Source organism: Suillus fuscotomentosus, assembly GCF_016647785.1.
Source record: "Suillus fuscotomentosus strain FC203 chromosome Unknown F5891scaffold_18, whole genome shotgun sequence".
In the NCBI taxonomy this organism is placed as follows: Eukaryota; Fungi; Basidiomycota; class Agaricomycetes; order Boletales; family Suillaceae; genus Suillus; species Suillus fuscotomentosus.
In genome coordinates this window covers 178674-200452 of record NW_024539530.1, presented here as the reverse complement: position 1 = coordinate 200452, position 21779 = coordinate 178674, and the positions used below count along the sequence as shown (strand labels likewise).

The following is a 21779-nucleotide window of genomic DNA, read 5'->3' as shown; positions in this document are numbered from 1 at the left end:
CTAGATATCTAGCAAACGAGAGGGAGCGGTGACGGGTAACAACTTATAAGTACTTTATGGGCATAGTGTCGGAGCCGGTACAGTTTTTGAAATGAAGTATAAGGTAAATAAATGATGTGTGTCCAGTGGGTTTGTGACTAGAATTGTGTGGGTAATGTAGTGATGTGATGTTCGAAAAGGGCTCAACAAGATCTTCGTTTGTTGGCAGGGTGAGAAGGATTGTCCGAAAAGTCAAGGCCAGCTTGAGTTAAAGTGAAAGCATGGATTTCTCGTGTTTGAGATAACACGAGCCCTGTTCTGGTCGGCACAGTAGAATATCGTTCCAGTTGGGTTGAGGTGGTGCGTCGAGTTGCTCGCCTTTCTTGTCAACAAGGGAGTACCGGAAGCCAAGTAGCATCATGGATGTGACAAGCTTGAGCTCAAGTCGGGCCAAGCGTTGTCCAAGGCAATGCGTCTTGCCTTGTTACCGGAAAATTAGGTTTGCTAACAAGCGCGCAATCAACAACGTGACTTACCTCCTCCCCAACCGACGTAACCGAACGGAACCGTCGCCTCCTCGCGGCTAGGATCGAACCTCCATGGATCAGGGTAGACGTCCGGATTGAGATGAACGTCCGAGAAAGGATATAATACATATGCCCCTGATGGGATGGTCTTCCCGTCAATCGTCACGTCAGGTCCAAGGTTTCGGCGCATGGCAGTATGAGGTTGCGCAATCCTGAGAGTCTCGCGAATAAGAGAATCAAGGACAGGTGTCTCAGATTCCCAAGCCTCCAGTGGAATGGACGAAAGTTGTTGTGACAAAGAGTAGGAGACGTTAGGAGAGACGTGATTGGCTAGGAGTTGCTCCACTTCAGCAATTACTTCATCCTTGGAGTCATGATCACCAAGATAGGTGATGAGCCACGAAGCCGTTGTTCCAGTAGCACGTGCACCAGCAACTAGGAGACCCAAAATGAACTGTTGAAATGTCAGATGACTCGGAATCGCCATACTCAACAGAAAGACTTACACCGACGATGACAAGCCTTTCGTCTTTTTCGTCGAGAAGCATTTGCAGAGTGTCAGGTTTAGATATTCCACTGCGCTCCCGTTCATCAATGGCTCGGACGATAATGTCGTAGATTTTTTTGGTCGCCCACAGCTTCTTAAGCATGCTAGGCCCAGGAAGCCATGGAAGTAAGACAGTCGCAGGCGTTGTCCCACTGTCCAAGGTGTCGTAGAGTTGCTTGAGACGCGCAACTTGGACAGGATCGTCTGCCAACTCCTCGCAGGAGAGCGATCGTACAGTAATTTGGAATAAAAGCTGTAGCATACATGGTCAGGACTTGAGACGAGTCTAGTGAATCCAAAAACCAACTTCGTAAATTTTTTCAAAGGGGTCAAATGTTCCTGATGGTCCCCACGTTTCCATTACCCTTCGGCAATCCTCCAAAATGGGGGCAATGACTACGCAAGATGATAAAATGAGATAAGATAGAATAAGTGAATGAATAGAAACGACGTACGGCCACTTAAGTGTTCATTTCGCTGAACGGAGGAGAGACGCTTATGGATTTGCGCAATGCGCTTGGTTTGAAGGTTTGAAGTTACCCCTTTGACAACAGGGATCTAAGTAGCGTCAGGATTAAATGTCTTCAATGATAGAAAAAGATGCTGACAGCTCCGGAAAGCATTTTAAAGCCTTCGGTGAGGTCGAAGTGCTTGTTGGCGAAAAAAGATTTTCGGGCTGACTCTCCAGAAACAACAATGACCGTCTCCTGCAAACATCGTAGTGAGTGGTCGCCGGAGAAGATTTGGTACTATAACGCTTACCCGGAGCATATTGAACTGAAAGAGGGACTGGCCAGTTTTATGGAAACCATTGTTCAAAAACTCGAAACGTCGGCGGAAGAATGGGGTGATGGCGAGGAGATGAGAGCCGGGGAGAAATACTGGGGCGCCGTCAACAGCACCATCTTTTTGAGAGCCAAAACCAAAAAATAGAAGAATAAAGAGAATAAGCAAAGCGAGAGCCACTTGGGCCTTTAGGCTAGAAAGAAGAAATGCGTCGGCAGCGGATTGTAGGCCGACCGTATACATGATACAAGCTGTCGGACGCGAAAGATAATACTTGAGTACGGCAACCAAAACTTGCGTGATGGCGCGACTTTATATGCCACAAGTCCATGGGTCATTACACCGTGTACAAGACGCCAACATGTGGCCTCGCCTGTATGCACACATGAGTGCCTTTCGGTGATGATCAGATCTTTAATTTGTTAGCTTCGGTTCCGCAAACGCGGTAAATACGTAATTGTCTCGTGGCCCGTACGCGCTACATACGTCTTGTGCCGGAGACAATGACGACGCTCTGCAGTGTAGCCTAACGTACTTTGTGCTGCATTTCCTTAACCTCCATTGGCCGCCAGAGTTAGTACATCCGGCCCTGCATCGCAGCACTGTCTAATACCTAAAAAATAAAACTCGGACAAAGCCTCGAGGTCTTGGTGTGGCATGGCATCTTTGCATCTACTCGTCATCATCCGTCGGACGCCGGTGTACTAGAGCCTCGATTCCGTTCACCACAAAATCCATCTGTCATCTAACGTACACATCACCTTCGTAAACACACGTCCCGAGGACTCCCGCATACAGCGCGCGGTCACCAAAGGCAAACAATCAAGACCATTCATCTGTCAATTGAAATAAGGATGACCAAACTTCCATTAGGCTTACGGATACACTATGCAACGTGCATTTTGTTTCCGCGCTAACGACTCCGCCGGAGCCGTGAGCCTGCTGTACAGGCGAAGACCGCCCTTGGGGCATGTTCCGACAAAATCTTTTCCCAGGGCTGTCCAACCACAGCGTAATACCCACGACGCAGCGACGCAACACCGGCATGTCACAATTTCCATCCGTTTAAGCCAGAATGCCAATGATCGAAGGCAGTCAATACACACATCCAGTGAGCCAGAGCGGCCAGGACCACACAAAAGTGAAATATTTGATGTGATGCGAAGAGTAAGTCGAATTTCCCTGGGGCCAGACATTCCGGTATGCGATTGGCGCTGCGCGGGGATGAATTGTAATGTTAGACATGTGTGAAGGCGGGAAATGAGGCCCTACGCACTAAATCAACGCGCCCGTAATGTATAGTCCGCCTGATGCGAGCAGCCAACCAAATCCCATTTCGGAAAATAGCTTCGATGCCCCATGCGATACCAATAAATGAGCAATTGGGATCACAGCGGACAATCCAAGACCAATAAAAACACCGGTACGTGCACCTCGATGTGTTGGTTTTGCATATTCAGGGTTGAGAACGATATATGCTGCTCCTTAAAACGTGTATTGGTAAATGACTTGCTAATGGACTGATACCAATTGACAACACCGACCTGCGCCAACTAGTGCGATGGAACATAGATAACAGGCTTGCAAGGCTGGTTCACAGTAGAATCCGTAGTAAAGGCATGGTACAAAAGATCCGACGGTGAGGACTACGGAAGGATTCATCAAAATGAGATAGAGGTGGCGATACCTTCACTTACTGACGATCCCCGAGTAGTCCAGTGCATGGCACTGGGTCGACACCTGTAATCAATTTCGAATTATGAGTCAGATCCGGTAGTCGGAACTTGGAGAAGGGCTGACCTGTGCCGAATGACAAGTGGCAGTGTGGAACATGGCGCTCGCAGTGAGGCAGAACACTGCAGAGAGTAGAAATATAACAAAGACAGAAGTATCCAGCCAAGTTGCAGTGCTGTACGCCAAGATATATTGCCCGCGGAATGTCATCAGAATCCAGAGGAATACCACAGCGCCAGCAAGATGACTGAGGATGTTCACTGGAAAATGCAATGGATCATGTCTACTTGAGACAACAAGAAACTTACCAGTTTCGTTATGAGGATCTACTCAGAACAGAATCAATCAACGACATATAGATGTGAGGCGACTCAAATATCCTCACAACTGTAGATAGATGCAATGCAACCTGACCAGCAGTTCTGCACTCTAGTAGCACGGCAGTCAATCGACCATTCGCACTGTGGCAAGTCGGGTGTCGATACCAAGTCTTACCGTCTGTAGCCCATTAAAATATACTCATTATCCCTCTGCCATTCTGGTATTTCGTGCCAGGAAAGCGTCATGCGTTGCTTGTCAGGACCAGTTTGCAAAATGTGGTGTCCAGGTCCATTCTGATTGCTGAGGTTGCGCTTGCGTGCCTTGAGCTCGGACATACAGTGAAAAAACACCTCCAGGTATCGAGATTGAGAGAACAATATGTGTAGCTGTGTAGGCTTGGTATATATGAGATGCAAGGTACGAAACGTTTGGCTCAGCACTTCATGCGCATGAAGTCAAGCTCCAAGTCAAAGCTTGCGTGACAGGCACAGCATGACCCCAATTCACACTTGTCAGTCACAATTAAATTTAATACAAAGAACAGCACACTCGTCCCACACCAGTGCACAAGTGACAAAGTGCCGCCTCGCAAGTCTGAAGAATGTACCTATCAAAACCAAGGTTGTTATCGATGTGAGCACAAATCTTGACAAGCGCCAATCTACAAGCTGTAGCGCTCAGCGCTCATTATTGAACTTCAATCGTCGGCGATTGTCAGCTGTATTCCATTACCTTGGGAAATTTTCTTCTTGGAAGACTCAACATGATGGCCGCTTCAGCTTCTGGAACCTGTCCTATGAGCCACTTCTTCACCAGAGGGGCGTTAGATATCGTTAGGCATACCAAATTGGCAAGAAGTTTCCAGGGCCAGATCGGACCGAGATGAATTTATCGTGTATCATGTTACGCAAGTCCTTCGTCACATCCTGGCCAGCCGTACTAAGACCGCCGCCAAGGTCGCAGAGACTTTGTTACTGTCAGTTCTTCTTTTTCGCTACTCTCTGACACCTATCACGAAAGCTCTCGGTCGCCGACACGTGTCGCCGAAAGGTCGTTCAGTGCTCAGCGCTCAGCCACGAGCGGGATTTTTCGACGTCAACCCAACGTCAACTAGCGAAAGTGGACTGACCAGAATTCAATTGCCACTTACAAAAACACCCTTGGTCATGAATGCAGTTGAATTCTGGCTAAGTCAGAAAAATATCCTCGACAAAAGCCCTCCTCTCAAGCTTCGTCGAGTCTGAATATTCTACAAGTCGCTAATGTTATTACACGATGAAAAAAAATGAGCGTATATAGGTCCAACACACGGTGAAAATCGAAGTGAAGAATTGAGACGACGAGTCTGGCATTCCACACCGTAAACAGCTAAGAGATGAATACTTTCTTGAGCGCACTGAACTCGCACTTCTGGTCAGTCACTTGGCAAGTGACCATGCCATTGTGCTTTGCTGCCATATCTTCCAGCGCCTGACGGTAGAATGAGTATCAGTTGGTCACATGAAGAAGTCGGTGATAGGTTCGTTTTCGGGAGTGGAAGACATACCTCTCTCGAGTAAACTTGACCATTAGGAAACATCATGGGCATGTTGTCCTCGTCCATGATCTTGCCGCTAATTCTACAAACAATAGTAGAGTTGGCGTGGTGGCTGAATGGAACTTCTCGAGCTAGAGTGTTTATGCTGGGGTCGCACACCGGGCAGTCGATATTGTGGGATGACTTGTCGTTGCAGGATGGCAGCTTCAGTGAAGCCAGACCAGAATAGAGGGCAAGATTGAGAAGGGGTTCAGTGGGTAAAGAGTTCAGATTGTAGATGGCAAGCCGAAAGGCTTGAATGAGATCAAGCCATCGGGAATCGTCATATAGTCTCTGAAAGATCCAATGAGATACGAATGCAGATGGAGCAACGCTATCTTACGCGGTACGGGCCACACGTCGTAGAAGGTTTTATTGCAAGTAAAGTGGCAGCCTGCATAATCTGTGGGAGATGTGTTTCTTGCCATGACACGAGATGTTTTTTCGAGTAAGCCATGGCCTCCTGCTTCTTCTGATCACGCGCCAACTCGATGTACTCTTGTAAGCGAAGTTCAAATTCGAGTGTGCTCTGCGGAAGAACCGAGATGTTTTCATAGAGATCACATATTGCAAAATTCAGTCGCACCTTAATTTTTCGCAACGCCGTCTTGTTCTCGCTACACCATGCCAGTGCTTCAGTACAGCTGTGCTTGGAAAGTGCCAATTCAATTCTTCGGATGTCTGTGAACAGATCGATGTCCACAAGGGTCTATTGCAAACGGTAAACGCCATGAGTTGATATGAACACTTTGCGGAACTACAAACCTCTATGTTCCTGTCCTGTGCCAGTGTTCGTGCTGTGTTTTCCCGTCCAGTCCGGAGGGCCCAGTCAACAAGCCATCTGTCAAGCCGCGTGTCCGCCCACCGTGAAAAATCGAGGCTACCGGTGGTTTGCAGGGTTTCTACCGCCATGAGATGCTGTAGCCTCTCCCGAGTGACATCAAGGGTGGGCTTTCCAGCAGTATCCTGCAGTTCTGAAAGCTGCGCATAATGTCCACTGATGTAAAATGAGATCCGAACTAGCAAATAGCACCACGTACCTTGCGCTTGAGGTTCTCAACCCGACCTATCATTCCATCTACGCTCTTAGCAGCATCCTCGAGGTTGACCTCGCGGCTCTTGGATCGTTTTAGTAAGTCATTCGAGACAGTCTGTACATTTCCGAGCTCGCGCTCAATGTTCCGTTGTGTTGCACGGAAGACCTTTCGATAGTTTTCATAAGGGACCTAGCGGAGTGTGATTGTAGTGAGGTCATTGAGAACTAGCAGGCGTAACTGCGCACTCGTACAAATGGTTGCTCAAAGAGCAACACCCCCTCTGAATTGAGCTTTGTTGAGCTCATATCAATAGTATAAGAGCCTGTCTTCAAGGCTTAGCTATCGTTGACGTTGGGAGGGAATCGGGATTAAATGATCGTAGTACTTGTAATTACTCCCACGTGACCTGGAAGGCCCGAGCTGGCTGGGCAAGTAATACAAAGGCTAGTAACTATACCGCTACTCAGTACTTAAAGATCATACTGTGTGTGTGGTTATGTGGGAGCTCAATATTATATGTGGCTTGGAGGAGAAGGGCGGCTAGTCATAAATTGGCTCTGGACAATTGAATTCGGCGGTGATCAAAGCGACTAGAGCTTTGACTGCACCCTGTGCAAACCACTGTCCTGTGCACAGCTGCGGGATTACGTGCAATGAATCAGTTGGCGAATTTGTGGCGGATGCGCTAAGAGAGCAGCAGCACACGGAGACACGGCAGAGGCCCAGCACTTAGACTTATTACTCAATAGCCCCTGTCAAATTATGGGATCTAGGTGGAGTCGCCGCAAAATAGCAATTCTACCTTCGCATTGAGAGAGGGGGACCATGGGGATGCCGTCCAAGGCTCGTGCTATGGGAAATATATGTCATACACACATTTCCGTGCTACCCCATGCTCAAAAATTCGGCAGCAAAATCACGTCGCATCAATCACCGCCATCAAAACCCCAGTAACCACCCCCTTTATCTTATTGCCTTCAGCTGGCTTTAATGCTTCCCATACCCGTGATTATATACTATAGTACGGAGGGCTACAATACACTGCTATAGGATTATCTTGTATTTTCTAGCGTACACAAGAGCCTTGCGGACGACAAACGAGCTATCAAACAAAGGGCGTAATCATCAATCTCACCGCCTTCCGTTATCCCGTGAGCCCCGTTTCCACGCCATGAACTCCCGAATTAAGGCCACCACAAGAGGAACAGATATAGATGCGAATAGTGGCGTATACACCGCATACTTGTGCTCGGCAGGAAAGTACAGCAATGCCAGCATCCCAGGATTGAAGAAAGCGCGTGACGCCATAGATAATGCCTTACTGGACCATCGCAGAGCAAGGGCCGGCGATGTCACAGCAGTGCGATAAGCCTGCATTATTTGAGCAGTCTTCATTAATATGACACCAGATGCAGAACGCACCTCGTGGAGCGATGCAAGGGCATCTAGGACATCATCTCGTACCACTTGCCCAACAGGCATGTTATTGATCTGATCCACGAGCTTTATAATGCTGTGCAATGTGTCCTGGCTGCCTTGCACATTCTGCAATGCACGATGCCGGAGCAGAGCATCTAACTGCCAGTCAGATAGAAAGCTTCCTTCCATAATCAAGCCGAAGGGAACGGGTGGCACGCCTAAAAGAGCAGCGAGCTGGGTGGCAAAATTGCGGAAAACTGGTTTTAGATCATTATATGAAAGATGCAACGACGAGGAATTGAGTTCATTGTTGAGGATAAAAATACTGCCCCATTGGGGCAAAAGGAAGGAGCTCTGATTTATTGGACGACCTATTGATAAGTCAGAAATGACCATAAGCGAGTATACGCGACATTTACCTTCACTGTCAACAATGTTCATGGGTGAATGGGTCTCAGAAGGAACGAATAGAACGAAATGTAGAACAGGATCATTCGAGACGCTGGATGCTACAATGACTGGTCAGGTGTTGACACCATCGATTACAACGCAGTACTGACCAAGTGTCCATTCGGCAGAATTGATAAACACCGTCAAGTCTTCCTGCGTAAGCCCTGATACTTCGGTGTCACCAAGGGTCACGCGTCTCGGCTCAAATGCTAATGGAGCATGGTACTGTACTTGACTTTCGACAGTAAAATTGTGCAAAATAGAGAGTTGAGACATCAGCGGATATATGAATTCTGATAAAGTGTCTTGAGAGTTGGTCTCGATATAGAGGGGCCATATGGATTACCTGCGAGCGCAGCTTGCACATCCCATGTTGCAACGAATCGATTGGGGGTTGCATCTTCGTTTAGTAGCGTGAAAGCGAGACGATAGTGATCTGAGTATTGAACGACACGCTGCGAATGTGAAGTGCCTGACTCTGGAGGAGCGATAAGGTCGGACAATATAGAGCTTAATCTCGTTGCTAATATGAGAGCAGTCGAATTCGTTTAAAGATACAGTACTCTTATTGACTCACCTGACTGTGCATCGGTCCTGTTCACCCGCAAGTTTCTTGAATGGGCAATTGAGGTCTGTTCACCAAGAGCAACTGTATATAGGCTAGATGCTACTACAGTAACACGTTAGATTGCCCTGTCCATTGTATAATTTACGTGAGCGCACAAACCTTCATCATTTCTGTCTTGTAGGCGTATGTCAACGCCTGTCCACCGTCCAGGTTCATTTATCGCAGAATCATGAAGTAATGTTTGAACTTGAGAGTTTAGAGTGGGATTTTGTTGGCTAATGGACGCATCAAAGTGAATAGCGATAGGAAAGACAATGTTATTCTGAAGTTGTGATCGTACTTGACTGGTCGGAAGTGCAAGTCTCTCGATACTCGTCAAATGCCACCAGAATGGGAAAGCCAGAATAATAACGATCCAATACGAGGCCAAGACTGCTCTGCGTATCCAGTCTCTTTCGAAGCTAAGTTTTTCAGGATCTTTGAAGCCAGAGCCAGTGTTTGCGAAAGCAGCAGAGTTCATCCTAACAGAGTCCTGAGCAATACTTAACACCAAGTTGCCAACAACGACATCGACCCGCAAATGGGGGGTCGGAGTTTCAATCCCTTCTTGCTAGAGATCACTCATCTACCTCAGTCGTTTACTTCGACTGAGTGTCTTCGCTCCTAGTTGCATCAAAGTTTCAAACATCCATGTTCGATAACTGACCTTCACTTGCTTTCAAATAGCTATACAAATATTCACATCACCACGACGCGCTAGGCTAATTTTCATTCCAACTTCTCTTTCATTTCCTACCTGTGACAAGCGTTGTAGCATCTTGGAGGTCCCAATCCTCTTAAGCATGACTTCTGCAAGCTACGAAACTTCTACTTTTGCTAATCCTTCGTCTGCACACGACATACGACGCTCTCTAGGTGGCAGTTTCTCATCTGTATACGACGTAAGTTCTCGTGAGAGTCGTACTTTCTCGGGTCGTTCAAATATCCTCTTTCTCAGTCACCCTATTCTACTGCACGTCGAAGATCTCCATCTCCTGGGCCATCTTCGCGGAGATACTCCCCGTACGATAGTTATATCCCCCGTGGGGGACCTAGCTATCGTAGTGATGATCATCCGAACATTTACAGGCCAACTGCATGGAGACCAGAACGCTATAACAGCCGCAGTCCATCCCCAGATCGTTACGAACGGTCTCGTTCTACGGAACCACGCTTCTGGGATCCCGGTTCCCGCTGGCAGTCGTCTTGGCAAGATCGAAGATCCTCTCCGAGTCCACCACCTCTACGGGAAAAACTCCGCAGAGATACTATGGCAGAGCGAATGTTCGAGCCATCAGACTCCTGGAAGCAATCACACGTCGATCGACCCGGCCGATACGAAGCGTTTGTCCATTTGCGTGTCACTTAGTATATTCTCTCATCATCGTATGTAGGTTGGAGCCTACAAGTCCCAGATTTCCAGATTATCGTGCCCGTCCTGCACGAGATTGCTCTCCTCAGAAGTCACCAGGGTATCCTCCTACTCATGGTGATACTTATCGTCCTTATTCTAGTGGTCAAAGCTACCGAGAACCACACGTGTTCGTTCGGTCAGATTCATATCGGCCACAATACGATGATAGTACTCGGCGGTCACCGCGCTCAGTTGATAAATCGAACACAGATGCTTATTATCCGCGTCGACCATCCAGTCAATATGATCACGATGATACGCGGTCTTCGACCTCCATTGCTAGTACACCGCCTCGCCATACTATTAACTCTCCCCCCCCAGACCCACATATCACCGATCGTGACCCCCGTAGGCATTCACCATCTTGCAGAGCTGCATCACCTCCCCAGTCCGTAGCACGATCTAGAGCGTCCTCGATATCTTCTGAAGCCCCCCTTAAAAGATTAAAGTCGAGATCTTCATCCCGATCATCTGCTTCTTCTCGACCTGATAAATCTATTATGTCCGTGCATAATGGTCCTAAGGACATTGTGTCACCGAAATCAAATCGAGAGAGTACAATTCAACAAGTACCCACGCATGTGTTGTCGCGAGATCCTGATCGACTTGGTTCTACATCGAACACTCTTGCTGGAAAGGGTTCTACACACCCTAAGCCTCTACCCCACGAGTTGCCGCACGTGGACGCCAAACCGGTCCATCCTGTGGTGAACGGTGAGCTTAATGGTCCGCCTTTGGCATCGATTTTCCCGCGTTCTCCACCAAGTTTATTGTCAGGAGAAGGTACGACCATCCATTTTGCTTGTCGATAACCTGAAGACGTATACCAATTTAGATATTGAGATGTCTCCTCCTGGACTCATATCATCTCATGCTCTCCCTGGTGACGTGGAATTTGCCTTCTTGGGAGATTCTGCTGGTAAAGGGACTGAAATGCAAACCAACCAAACCTCCCTTCTTTCTGATGACATTAGTCCTGCTACGCCCAGTCTTGCTTTGAAATCTGTGGGGGCGGTCGTCAATGACTCACCAGCGTCCGCGACCGCGACCACGGCTCCTTTACCAGAATCAAGAATACCGGAGAAAGATATTGATGTCGGCTCCTCGCGAACATTAACAGGAAACACTCCCTTTCTTAAGTCTGTTCCACAAGTCACTGCCACCGAATCGGTCGGTAGTCCGTCTCATATCGAGGCAGGAGAGCAGCCTTTGACTCCTGCACTTGACGTAGAACAACCCGCAACCTGGTTTTATGGTCGTCCGTCTTATTCAGACTCGACCGCAAAAGCCCTCCGTTTTGTAGTCTTAACGAGGCTTCAATGTGATCGTCAGACGCGCGATGAGCGTGTTGTTCCGGTTCTTAGGGCCAATCGGGCGATCCGCGAGCCTTCTCTGCCTTCACCCATTGACGCGCAAGACAAGCTTTTTGAGGAATTTGCAGCTGATCAGCCCCGTCAGGAAAGAATGGCGTTACATTCTCAGTCTATTAGATCGTCCTTATCAGGACACTTCCTGGAGCGAGAAACAACCCTTCGGGAAAAACAGCAAAAGCTGAGAGAAGAATATCTTGAGCTACATCAGCAATGGATAGCGCAATGTGCCCGGCTCGATAACGTGTCAAAAGGTGGTCTACCTGAGGAATCCATGCCAGCTTCTGCAGGCGGCAGGTCCACCAGACGATCAGCTGCTGTTTTGGGTGATGCTGTTCGCTCTGATCTTGAGATGGAGCAAATCATCGCGAATCTTGGGATGGAGGAGCTGACGGATCCAAGCTACTTGGCGATCAAGAACGTTGCAAAGATACCGGATATGGTTTCTGTCGTTGATGGCCGTGGTCCATATTCTTACGACGACACGAACAATCTCTTGGACGATCCTGCGGAATTCTACAGCTCGTCCTCGGCTCTTGACCTCTGGACAGAAGAGGAGCGCATTGTCTTCAAGGAGAGATACGCTGCGCATCCGAAACAATTCGGGCTTATTGCTCAACATCTACCCAATAAGACTGCCGCCCAGTGTGTCACGTACTACTACCTGCACAAGCCGCACGTCGACTTCCGCAAGGCTATTGCACAGTATGGTGCAGGTCGGCGCCGAAGGAACGGCAGGGGGGCTAATAAGCAGAAAGGCAACGCGCTGCTTGCGGATATTCGCCGCCATGATGATGAGGTATTGGCTGCCCACCCCACCTCCTCGGCTGTACCCAGCAAGCGCAGGAGGGCTGCTATGCTGCGATCCAATGTTGAACCCAGGAGAAACCAGTCCCGCAGGAGTACCGTCCAGCCTGATCAGACCCCCACTTCTTCCGGGACAACGCCAGATCCTGAAGCGGATGAGCAGAAGCGCCGGCGGCGCTCCACCGCAGTTGCACGTTCGTCGGGTCTTGCTCAAGAAGAGGTTGAACCTACTGTACGTCCGGGTCCAGTTACTTACTACTGGCGTTTTTGTTGATATGTATGTTTGACGTGTACAGGAACCAGGCGCTGAGGTTCCACCTCCAAAGCAAACCAGAAGACCCCGGAAGCCAAGAGCACGCGCAGTCCCCACCCCGTCAGAGGAAGCCACCCCCGCTCCTGAACTTCCAGATTATTGCAAGTCGTCGTCGATGCCAATATCATGGTCCAAAGAGGACAAAAGTCAGACCTCTCCCGCACAGCCTCTGAAATCGGCTTGCTGATCTCAGTCCAGGTTTGTTCCTTGAGCTTCTATCTCAACATGGTGATAATGTGCACCGCGTCGCTGCCTCCATTCCCCACAAGGTCTGTGGTGATTTGGTAGCAGACTGTGGCGCCGCTTAGCTTGTCACATGAATGAATTGGCATCTGTTTCCGTTGGAGATTCGACACTTTAATTATCTAATTCAGTAGTTATACTGCAGGTCCTTTCAGGCGACTGTCTGATACGTATATCCTCAGCTTGTATCTCACTCACGTATGGTAGTTGTATAATTCGTTAATTGTAGACTCAGGCCAAACGAGTGCATAGTGTGCGGAAGATACCCTGGGCGTCGAGTCATCTACGACCCTCTACCATGATAACGTGGTATCCGAAATTCGTTTTGACTAAAGGCGACAAAATGGGTTTGTCGACAGTGGACGGGGTAAGGGCGAACGCAGCATCTTGGAATGCACCCTTTATGACAGATAAATTTCGCTTATCTGAGTCAGTCAATGACAAACTACTTACAACCATAGACCCTCGCACCATCCAGCCAAGACTGCCACCAGCTGGGACGAGATTTTTATGACATTCCACAATTATATCTGGTCAGTAAACTCACCTTTAGCTTTGTCCTCTGAGTATTCCTGCGCTACCTTGTCGAAGCGCTGCCCCTCCTGCAAACCACCTATCAGAACCAGTGCACCTTCATATAATGGCATGCGTCACCACCTGGATCTTCTGCAATGCCTCAGTTGCCTTGGAGTGTTTCTCGCATAGAATATGGCGGACGTTGACAGTAGTTGCGGCCTTCAGACCACCCTTTCCCTGGACACAACTCGAGGTGCGGTTTTCATCAGAAGCGACTGTTGTAGCTTACTTTGCCCTCGGATTGATCACCTTTGTTGGTGTTCTTGCTGTTTCCACCTTTCTTTTCCGTAGGCTTTTTCTCAGCCGACCCTGACTGTTTCTTGCCCATGGCGTGGAAGGTGAATCTAAGGGTAGGCAGTGCCAGCAGTGACTGAATGATGTGCTTACTAAAAATAGAAAGATTCATTTGCAACCGGAATGCCAGTCTCTCTAGAACTTCCTACTACAAAGTCTAGCAAGCCAACCAATCAGTGCCAGTCCTGAACTCGTGATTCCACGCGTCCATGGTCCAATCAGAAAATGACTCAGGCGACAGCGCTCAGGTCAAGGCTCATTGGCAGATATGCCGCTGAGGCCTCTTGAAGACTTGTCTCTCATGTCCATTCTGGCTCTTGCTCCAAGCTACTACGCTTCTTCGTTGCTCGTTGTGTTGCTCGCATCTCGTTGTTTCATCTTTCACCCGACTCGACATACTTCAACATTTCAATCCCTACGAACCGTCGCCTCTGTTTCCACAACGCTCTCGATCATCTCCCATGGCAGTGGTTTTTGCACTATGAAATACACTAGACTGTACACCTCACCTTCGTCTATTGTACGAACAGTCGTCGGAAATATGGAAATACATGCCCAGAAACCTGATTCACTTCTGTCTTCTCCTATCACTCATATCTGCCCAAATCGACTCGCAGAACCTCACGTAGATCTTTGATCTGTGACTTCTTGTCGGCGGATGCATGTTCTAATATTCTACCCTCGGCGTAACACATCAGGAGTCAAATTAATAGCTTTTCAACAATATGGAAGCTGCCAAAAGACATCACACCTTACTCGTACCAGCTTCACATCTGTCTGGAAAAGTATAAGACCTGTACACCCACCCTACTACTTGCCCCGTGTCGGATAATTTCTCGTCTTTGCCTTGTAGAGTTGTTATCACCTGGACGCTGCACCCAGATCATGGCAATCCGTACAGAGGTGGGCGAAGCTCGAAGTTCCGCAGTCTACGATTCGTTAATTTGTCTAGGTCACATCAGACGCACACAAAACACGTTGCTACATCGCGCTTTTCAGCGATGGCACATCCACCCCCTTTCCCAAGGTTTCTCTGCACTGCATGGGTGCACCAATCTTCCCAACTATTATATCTGCTGTAGCCGTCTGGTCGAAATATTCTGAAGCCACCCGGACGAGTGATCAGGCGATTGAGGCGGAAGACACTGCTAGCAGGTGCACCGCCACTGCTATCAATCTCCCAGACCATCATGAAACATTGAAGGAAGACACTCGTTTCCTTCTATATTGGATGGCGCGCACCCTATCACAACATGCGTATTGCATGACAACATGTCGTCCACAAAATGGCATCGCATATCCCCAGCCCAAACTGCTTCTAATCACCATAATCAATCCAATCACGGATCTCGACAATGCCCTACTACTCAGTTACAGGCTGAAGGACCTTTGACACTCGTCAGCATCGAGGACTTGTCGTATTTCTTAGCAATACCAGGGTCATAGAGTGCACATCAAAATAGACAAGGATGGTGGGTGTACACCGTTATCTGCTAAGTCTGCCCAAACATGACAATTGTTGGTAATGCCACTGCACTCGCGTTCAACGTCGAACACCTGCCTTCATGCATCCAAACAGCAAATAACGCGGTCTCGAGTGGCTAATTGGAGGTTGACTAGGACTGGTAAGACAAGGTTCAGTTCGTCTATCGATGGCTTGCCTATGTGGGCAATTGGGGTATTGGCGGGCGTGGCTTTCTCATTGCACAATGTCAAATTGTCTTTTAAGTCGAACCAGGTCACAGAACTTCACGCAGATCTCTGATCTACGACTTTTCATTAATGGGTGCATACTCTATTTTACCCTAGACACAACACCGATCAGAAGCTACGTGAATAGCTTTTGAACAATGTGGAAGCTGCCGAAGTTATTACACCTTATTCGTACCGGCCTCGCGTCTTGTCTGGACCAGTATAAAACCTGTCGCCCACCCTGCTTGCCCCTTGTCAAGTCGTTTTCTGTTGTATTCCCTGCAGATCTATCATCAGCTGCACGCCACATTTACATTATCGCGATCCATACAGAGGTGAGCAAAGTTTGAAGTTCCGCAATCCACGATTGGTCAATCTTATCCTAGGTTGTATCGGACGCACGCAGACAACAGGTTGCCCTTCTCAGCAGCGCAAAAGTCGCTAGCCACACACAAAGTTTCTCTGCACCGCATGGTTGTCCCACTCATGGTCCCAGTCGTGGCGTCTGCAGTGTCTGCAGTAGTATCTGCGGGGTCCGCCACGTTTGCGGCCATCTGGCCAATGCATTTTGCCAGAGCCAGGCGACTGGAAGCAGAAGAGACAGCAAGGAAGATGAAAAATGACTTAATGGAGATTTTGATCCGCGTAATGTTGCAGAACCATCTGGATGAACTGCAACAGTCAGCTGCAGAAGATAGTCGCAGAGTGGAAGAAGCAAGGCTCGCTGCTGAGAAGAAATGGTTCGAAGGTGTTCGCCCCGAGTGTCACCCTTCAGAAGAAGACATCAATCGGATGAAGGCCACGTATCATTACAATCCGGGATTCATCCACATCGCAGTTGTTGGCTCTGCTGGAGCTGGCAAGTCGTCCTTCATCAATGCCGTCCGTGGCTTGTCCACAAATCATACCATGGCCGCTCCTGCGGGAATCATCGAGACCACTCGCACCGTCACGAGGTACCCTGATCCGCGCCCGAACTCCCGGACAATTTGGTATGACGTTCCCGGATCAGGCACTCTAGATGTGCCGGACTGGAAATACTTCAATGACATGGGCCTCTACATCTTTGATTGCATCATCATGGTCATAGACAATCGTTTCTTGGATTCCGACCTTGCCATCCTCCGCACTTGTGAGCAGTTCAAGAACATTGAGGCGTTCCTTGTTCGCTCCTAAGTCAGACCAGCACATCAAAAACATGGTGTCCCAGAAGATGGGCTTCGACCCTTGGGATCCCGACTCAGACATGGACGACACAACACGTTCTCTTTTCCGGCTGACGAGATCACAAGAACACCAGAGGTTTATCGATGAAACGCATCAGAATGTCCAAATTAACCTTGAGAAGGGGAACCTCCCTCCTAAGAATGTCTACATCGTTTGCAACGACGCCATGCATCAGACAGTGTGCACTGGCAAGATCCACCCCACAAAGACAATTGATGAGGCAAAGCTTCTGGATGATGTCAAAGAATTCACGTTGAAGCGTCTACAGTTGGGGTGTTCAACGTAAGCCAGAGTCTCCCGTTCGATTATCAATCGGATAGTTGAGTACAAATTTTACTATATAGCTAGGCCTGTCCTGGATCCTGACAGCCCCAACACAAGGCTTCTAGTATTAGCACCACATCTTTTAGTCTTTTGTTTGCTGGTTATGTTCATTTTCATTTTCTTGTCGGATTCACTTGAGGGAGAGATATATCTCTCCCTCAAGTCTGTAGTCTTACATATCGCGTTCTCGGAGTATGTTACATACAACAGTTTTTTGTCAGTTGATTGAAGTGTAGCTGGAACAACACGATGCCAGGCTGATTGAAGTCGAACCAAAATCTTAAATTAGAAAGCTCAACGGTCTTATACTAAGTCTGTACTTACCCAAATGTGAACGTTCATGAACATCGATGATTGATATGCAGTCCCAAAGTCTGAAGCATCACATTTTATTTCGTGGCAACAGACTGCGCCGTGTATTTGCAACTGAATGCTACACTAGAATTACTCAGATTGTTTCAAGAACGCCTCGACCAAATGTTGCAAAGGAGGCAGGCAGAATCATTTGATCGATTAGATACTAGGGATGAGAGAATGATACACAGCAATACCAGTGACACATCCAAACTCTCCCGGATTGAAAGTCACGTTCATTAATGTTCAACCCCGTCAGTGATGAGGAGACGCTTGACGAGGCCATCCACCTCGCAGCCGGCCTATAAGTCATACAATACATGTTCTACAGTAAGGTCTAATCCTGATTGGTGATGGCCACCTAGCTACATAGTAGGTGTTAGTACTGCCTAGCCCGTTGATTTCCTCTCACGATGTCCAAAATCAAATCCAACAAACCCTAATCTTCGGCCTCTTCTATGTCTTGACCGTCTTGTAGTGTCCACTTCGCAGCCGCCGCCGCATGACGGAAAGGTTCATCGGTGGCTCTTCTACCGACGATCTTTGGATACGGAGTTGTGCTTGACGAAGGCCGAGAATAATCGACCTCTTCGGGCTCTCCAACGACGTTATCTGCGTATTTCGCATTCTCCTGGTATTCTGTATAATATGGACTAGGCGGTACTGCGGCGCCCGTGTCATTTACTGCTGCTTGTCTTTCATTTTTGGACGCCACAGAGGTGTTGGACTGGTATGACCGAGTTTCGGCGATAGAGTAAGGGTGATCTTCACGACCGTTGGCACCTGGTAATTCTGGTTGGTGGTTGCGTGGGGTTGGGGCATCCACCTCGACATTTGCTTGCGGGAGGCCTGTCAATGTATGGGAGCTAGCTTCTTCAGGGTCGGATTGGGGCTTGCGTCTTTGGCTTCTTATCATCTCCAAAAACTTCATGACTCGAGCCCGAAAGGATGATAGTTGCTGGCCAATTGCGTGCCACCACCAGCGCTCTCTTTCCCTGATGCGAATAATGCCGTATGTTATCATCCCGAATACGATAAGTACCGTAGTACCGACTATGGCTCCGGAAGTTATATCCCTGGAACTGCACCAATCGATGGAAAATGCCACAAAGAAGAAGATCATCCTAACTTGAAGTCAGGGCGTCTGCCTGTAGCATTATGGTACAAGACTCACCCCCACATGAGTAACGCCTTGGGAATGCTGTAAATTATGGCCAGCTTTTCAAGTCCATGCTTTTCGTCGTGAATTTTTAATGCAAATGATGCCTGACACAACTACCGTAAGAAACATTCCACTTGTACAGCATGTTACTGACCGCTTCCAAGGCTGTATTATCTCCAGAGGTTTGTTCATGCCAGACCAAGAACATGCCGAGAATTATACTTCCTAAGCTCGTAACCAAGGACATGTAGCTTATAATCTGAATGGCAGATCTCCCGCCGGTATCAACAGTGCTGATATCGAGAAACCCAACATTGACGCTGAGCAAGACAGTGGCCTACCAATGGTTCCAAATTAATTTTGTTCAACACAACAGAGATGGATTTACCAAGAGATTGGAGTCCTTGAGCTGCCTTTTCAATTTCAAACTAAGTGCATTCCACCGTGCCGTGGAAGGAGTTTCATCTACAAAGGCCTTGTGCAGTTTTTGGACTTGCGTCATGGGGTCCAAAAAAAGGAAGGGTGCGACCACGACCATCAACAATGATGGTGTGTATGTCCAACCATGAACCGTTTTGTCAGATATCAGTCTCACGCAATCCTCCCCGTGAAAGTTGGTAAACTGATTTTCACCTAGAAAACCATCAAATCACAGCTGGATAGAAAAAATGAGAGAGTATTGACTGAATAACTTCATGATACGGCCTTAAATGATAATCGACATTAGGAACAGCTGGAGTCCAAATTCAAACCTCACCAATGATAATAGCAGTATGACATCGTTGCATCCGCTGCTTTTCACGGGAATGAACTTTTTAGAAAAACTGAATTAGCACAGAAATTCATGAGGAAGTATCGACGTAGCGTATGTACCCTTGAGTCCATTTACCACCGAAATATAGTCCTTGAGTTCGATGACATCACCTAGCGCAGAAGACCGCTTCGATGTTATGTGATCTGATGGTTCAAGTTGCAACCAAACATATTGGGTCAAGATAGAAGACCTAAACAAGTACTAACCACATGTCGCATGCATCAACATATCCTTAATCTCATCGACATGGTCTTGTGAAACTAAACACAGGTCAGGGAAATATTCCCAATGCAGCCTATGCTCTTCGTCAGTATATTTGTATGTGAACCTATGATTGTATTAGAAATTGGATGGTATTGTGAGCCGTGTCGAACGGACCTTTCCTAGAATACAACCAGTACTGTGCCTGAATGGCAAGCCCTGGCAATGAGAATCAGGACGAGTCGTCAGATCCAGATGCACTGAACAACTACGATCTACCCACGTATGTGTGAAAGACTCCTGATGCCTTTACAATCTCGGAGCACATCTTCGACGTCAGACTCGTGCAACCAAAAGAGGCATCTGCTATTGTGGTTGACGAAATAGTACCAAGCGATGCCAGAGTTATCAATTGCAACATCGTTCCTCTTTAGCTCGAGTACAAGGTCCACCTGCGTCAGGTCGAGGCGGCGGTTCTCTTGTTTAATGATTGACCTGAGCCCACTCCACAAGTATTGCATGTAGTCTTCGATGCCCTTGTGTATTTGTGGATCAAATATATTTACTTCTGTGAATGTCCTCTAGATATAGGAGTCATACTAAAAATGCTGGTCTTCAATAATTGATAGATTTTACGCACTTGTTTTTCGTTTAGAAAGTAGCGAGAACCTTCTGGATGAACAAGGGTGGTCCATCCTTCGGGCAAAACCATACTTGAAAGAGTTTATGTATGAAAGAAGATGGTTTAAGTACGACTTACCTCGGGTCATGCACAGGAAACGTGATTGTCATAATGGGGACAGTAGTCAGGACATTGTCAGTGGGCCTTTGCAATGTCAGCTCTTGAGTACAAGTAGGACAAAAAGCTCATCTTCACCGGGTAATACACCTCTTATATCTCAAGACTCCTGCCGCAACCATAGGAAATATTCCTGGGAGTATACGTTGATGGACCTCAATCTCTGAGCCCGGCATCTCGTCGCTACGGGGCGGAGCAACGTAACGAACATGATCGGCAGCAAGATCTGGTGGTGCAGGTTGTAGCGTCATGGAATTATGGACGTCATTCGAAAGATGATAAACATGTCCCTTGTGCGGTCGTAATCCAGTAAATGATGGTGTAAGACTATGTTTGGAAGCGCCAAGCGCGGGATGCATCGTGGAGGCCGTGGGCCTTGCAACCAAAGAACGAGCATCATTCGTGGATGTCTGCGATCTTGAATGTGACTCCCACAATCCATAGAGGCCTAAAGGACGTGATGGGCCTGGACTGCCAGACCGCTCTAATGGGTCGCCACTGGGGAACGGCCCACTCATGTTGCTCCCCGAGCTCTCCCCTGTGTGGAAACTCGATATAGAACCCCTGTCTATCTCTGCAGTACCCCCATTCCGTATTGTTGTATTAATCTGTGACACAGGTATCGCTGTATTTTTTCGCGGGTGTTGTGAATGGTTTCTTGAACGAGGATCATCCGAAGAAGGCAGAGGCAGAGAACTCGAGCAAATGGGTGCATCCTGTCTTGCGATGTTCTCTTGGGAACGCGGTAGAGCCTCGTTGGAAAAACGGATCCCAGCAAACAATCTCCGACGACATGCACTGAGCTTTAAACGATCAGAAACAAATCGGCAGAGTAAAGACAAAAAAAGCGAAAATGAACTCGCAGAGCGTCGTGCAAGCTGTGAAAGCCACTTCTTCACTGTGTTGAGAAAGTGTACAAGGAATTGTGCTGTCATCTCTAGGACCTATAAAGCCTTGTCGCAGTTTGAGTTAGGGAGCTCAGCACGAGGCTACAGCGCAGCGCACTAAAGAATCTTCCATCAAGTGCTTAGGCGGCCGGACCTAGTAGTACTATAACGTGACCATATGCGCGCGTCTTGTCCTCTGCAAGTTTAAATTATGTGATCTGAATGAATTATACTTTGAACGACTAAAATTGTATCATGTTTTGATTCATGTCGGCCAAGCGTATGTTTACCTGTATTTACTACCACTATCCACTACACA

General features: G+C 47.9%; 8 protein-coding genes across 8 annotated transcripts; 2 read left to right on the top strand and 6 right to left on the bottom strand.

Moving 5' to 3' along the window:
- Window positions 1–24: 24 nt before the first annotated feature.
- Window positions 25–2484, bottom strand: F5891DRAFT_175403 (cytochrome P450). Its single transcript, XM_041370791.1, has 7 exons — window positions 1816–2484; window positions 1662–1760; window positions 1509–1611; window positions 1361–1449; window positions 1013–1306; window positions 516–960; window positions 25–459 (listed from the first exon to the last, which is right to left on the bottom strand). Exons 1-7 carry the CDS (start codon window positions 2080–2082, stop codon window positions 248–250), a joined length of 1509 nt encoding a protein of 502 aa, XP_041227711.1. The 5' UTR covers window positions 2083–2484; the 3' UTR covers window positions 25–247.
- F5891DRAFT_175412 (hemolysin-III related-domain-containing protein) lies at window positions 2485–4325 on the bottom strand. Its single transcript, XM_041370792.1, has 7 exons — window positions 4069–4325; window positions 3959–4002; window positions 3640–3899; window positions 3537–3579; window positions 3384–3485; window positions 3116–3323; window positions 2485–3053 (listed from the first exon to the last, which is right to left on the bottom strand). Exons 1-7 carry the CDS (start codon window positions 4227–4229, stop codon window positions 2888–2890), a joined length of 984 nt encoding a protein of 327 aa, XP_041227710.1. The 5' UTR covers window positions 4230–4325; the 3' UTR covers window positions 2485–2887.
- A 731-nt stretch (window positions 4326–5056) lies between these two features.
- On the bottom strand, window positions 5057–7055 carry F5891DRAFT_1143672 (CTLH/CRA C-terminal to lish motif domain-containing protein). The gene is made up of 7 exons (XM_041364959.1): window positions 6753–7055; window positions 6511–6696; window positions 6236–6451; window positions 6057–6179; window positions 5814–5999; window positions 5441–5764; window positions 5057–5364 (listed from the first exon to the last, which is right to left on the bottom strand). The coding sequence occupies exons 1-7, from the start codon at window positions 6810–6812 to the stop codon at window positions 5263–5265; spliced, it is 1197 nt and encodes a 398-aa protein (XP_041227709.1). The 5' UTR covers window positions 6813–7055; the 3' UTR covers window positions 5057–5262.
- Window positions 7056–7515: 460 nt separating this feature from the next.
- On the bottom strand, window positions 7516–9479 carry F5891DRAFT_1024877 (phosphatidylinositol-glycan biosynthesis class S protein-domain-containing protein). Its single transcript, XM_041361346.1, has 7 exons — window positions 9104–9479; window positions 8954–9046; window positions 8723–8899; window positions 8487–8669; window positions 8346–8435; window positions 7930–8297; window positions 7516–7878 (listed from the first exon to the last, which is right to left on the bottom strand). Exons 1-7 carry the CDS (start codon window positions 9462–9464, stop codon window positions 7639–7641), a joined length of 1512 nt encoding a protein of 503 aa, XP_041227708.1. The 5' UTR covers window positions 9465–9479; the 3' UTR covers window positions 7516–7638.
- A 1158-nt stretch (window positions 9480–10637) lies between these two features.
- On the top strand, window positions 10638–13422 carry F5891DRAFT_175316 (uncharacterized protein). The gene is made up of 3 exons (XM_041370790.1): window positions 10638–11180; window positions 11233–12806; window positions 12871–13422. The coding sequence occupies exons 1-3, from the start codon at window positions 10898–10900 to the stop codon at window positions 13072–13074; spliced, it is 2061 nt and encodes a 686-aa protein (XP_041227707.1). The 5' UTR covers window positions 10638–10897; the 3' UTR covers window positions 13075–13422.
- On the bottom strand, window positions 13410–14034 carry F5891DRAFT_1127764 (uncharacterized protein; the record flags this gene model as incomplete). Its single annotated transcript, XM_041364213.1, has 5 exons — window positions 13410–13529; window positions 13584–13624; window positions 13678–13732; window positions 13788–13883; window positions 13936–14034. The coding sequence occupies 5 exons, from the start codon at window positions 14032–14034 to the stop codon at window positions 13410–13412; spliced, it is 411 nt and encodes a 136-aa protein (XP_041227706.1).
- A 1967-nt stretch (window positions 14035–16001) lies between these two features.
- F5891DRAFT_1277224 (interferon-inducible GTPase-domain-containing protein) lies at window positions 16002–17205 on the top strand (the record flags this gene model as incomplete). Its single annotated transcript, XM_041370260.1, has 3 exons — window positions 16002–16027; window positions 16079–16824; window positions 16874–17205. The coding sequence occupies exons 2-3, from the start codon at window positions 16164–16166 to the stop codon at window positions 17203–17205; spliced, it is 993 nt and encodes a 330-aa protein (XP_041227705.1). The 5' UTR covers window positions 16002–16027; window positions 16079–16163.
- Window positions 17206–17829: 624 nt separating this feature from the next.
- Window positions 17830–21688, bottom strand: F5891DRAFT_1024849 (uncharacterized protein). Its single transcript, XM_041361345.1, has 14 exons — window positions 21579–21688; window positions 20652–21526; window positions 20535–20600; window positions 20415–20487; window positions 20058–20355; window positions 19969–19993; window positions 19780–19868; window positions 19633–19716; window positions 19517–19570; window positions 19444–19464; window positions 19148–19392; window positions 18914–19096; window positions 18772–18863; window positions 17830–18721 (listed from the first exon to the last, which is right to left on the bottom strand). Exons 2-14 carry the CDS (start codon window positions 21506–21508, stop codon window positions 18037–18039), a joined length of 2772 nt encoding a protein of 923 aa, XP_041227704.1. The 5' UTR covers window positions 21509–21526; window positions 21579–21688; the 3' UTR covers window positions 17830–18036.
- Between the last annotated feature and the right edge of the window lie 91 nt (window positions 21689–21779).

Bases quoted from the DNA above. Each gene is read 5' to 3' on its own strand.
- F5891DRAFT_175316 (XM_041370790.1), top strand. From the start codon at position 10,898: ATGTCCGTGCATAATGGTCCTAAGGACATTGTGTCACCGAAATCAAAT. The intron at 11,181-11,232 runs GTACGACCATCC...ATACCAATTTAG, and splicing joins AAGTTTATTGTCAGGAGAAG to ATATTGAGATGTCTCCTCCT. The intron at 12,807-12,870 runs GTACGTCCGGGT...TGACGTGTACAG, and splicing joins AAGAAGAGGTTGAACCTACT to GAACCAGGCGCTGAGGTTCC.
- F5891DRAFT_1024877 (XM_041361346.1), bottom strand. From the start codon at position 9,464: ATGAACTCTGCTGCTTTCGCAAACACTGGCTCTGGCTTCAAAGATCCT. The intron at 9,047-9,103 runs GTTTGTGCGCTC...GTGTTACTGTAG, and splicing joins ACAAGACAGAAATGATGAAG to TAGCATCTAGCCTATATACA. The intron at 8,436-8,486 runs GTCAGTACTGCG...CAGTCATTGTAG, and splicing joins TTCTGCCGAATGGACACTTG to CATCCAGCGTCTCGAATGAT.
- F5891DRAFT_1024849 (XM_041361345.1), bottom strand. From the start codon at position 21,508: ATGACAGCACAATTCCTTGTACACTTTCTCAACACAGTGAAGAAGTGG. The intron at 19,994-20,057 runs GTGGGTAGATCG...TCTCATTGCCAG, and splicing joins CAGGAGTCTTTCACACATAC to GGCTTGCCATTCAGGCACAG. The intron at 18,864-18,913 runs GTCAGTAACATG...TAGTTGTGTCAG, and splicing joins ATAATACAGCCTTGGAAGCG to GCATCATTTGCATTAAAAAT.
- F5891DRAFT_1143672 (XM_041364959.1), bottom strand. From the start codon at position 6,812: ATGAGCTCAACAAAGCTCAATTCAGAGGGGGTGTTGCTCTTTGAGCAA. The intron at 6,180-6,235 runs GTTTGTAGTTCC...CGTTTGCAATAG, and splicing joins CACAGGACAGGAACATAGAG to ACCCTTGTGGACATCGATCT. The intron at 5,365-5,440 runs GTATGTCTTCCA...TTCTACCGTCAG, and splicing joins GTCAAGTTTACTCGAGAGAG to GCGCTGGAAGATATGGCAGC.
- F5891DRAFT_175412 (XM_041370792.1), bottom strand. From the start codon at position 4,229: ATGTCCGAGCTCAAGGCACGCAAGCGCAACCTCAGCAATCAGAATGGA. The intron at 3,486-3,536 runs GTAAGTGAAGGT...ATCCTTCCGTAG, and splicing joins GGACTACTCGGGGATCGTCA to TCCTCACCGTCGGATCTTTT. The intron at 3,324-3,383 runs GTCGGTGTTGTC...ACACGTTTTAAG, and splicing joins CATCGCACTAGTTGGCGCAG to GAGCAGCATATATCGTTCTC.
- F5891DRAFT_175403 (XM_041370791.1), bottom strand. From the start codon at position 2,082: ATGTATACGGTCGGCCTACAATCCGCTGCCGACGCATTTCTTCTTTCT. The intron at 1,761-1,815 runs GTAAGCGTTATA...CGATGTTTGCAG, and splicing joins TTCAGTTCAATATGCTCCGG to GAGACGGTCATTGTTGTTTC. The intron at 1,450-1,508 runs GTACGTCGTTTC...CATCTTGCGTAG, and splicing joins AAATGAACACTTAAGTGGCC to TCATTGCCCCCATTTTGGAG.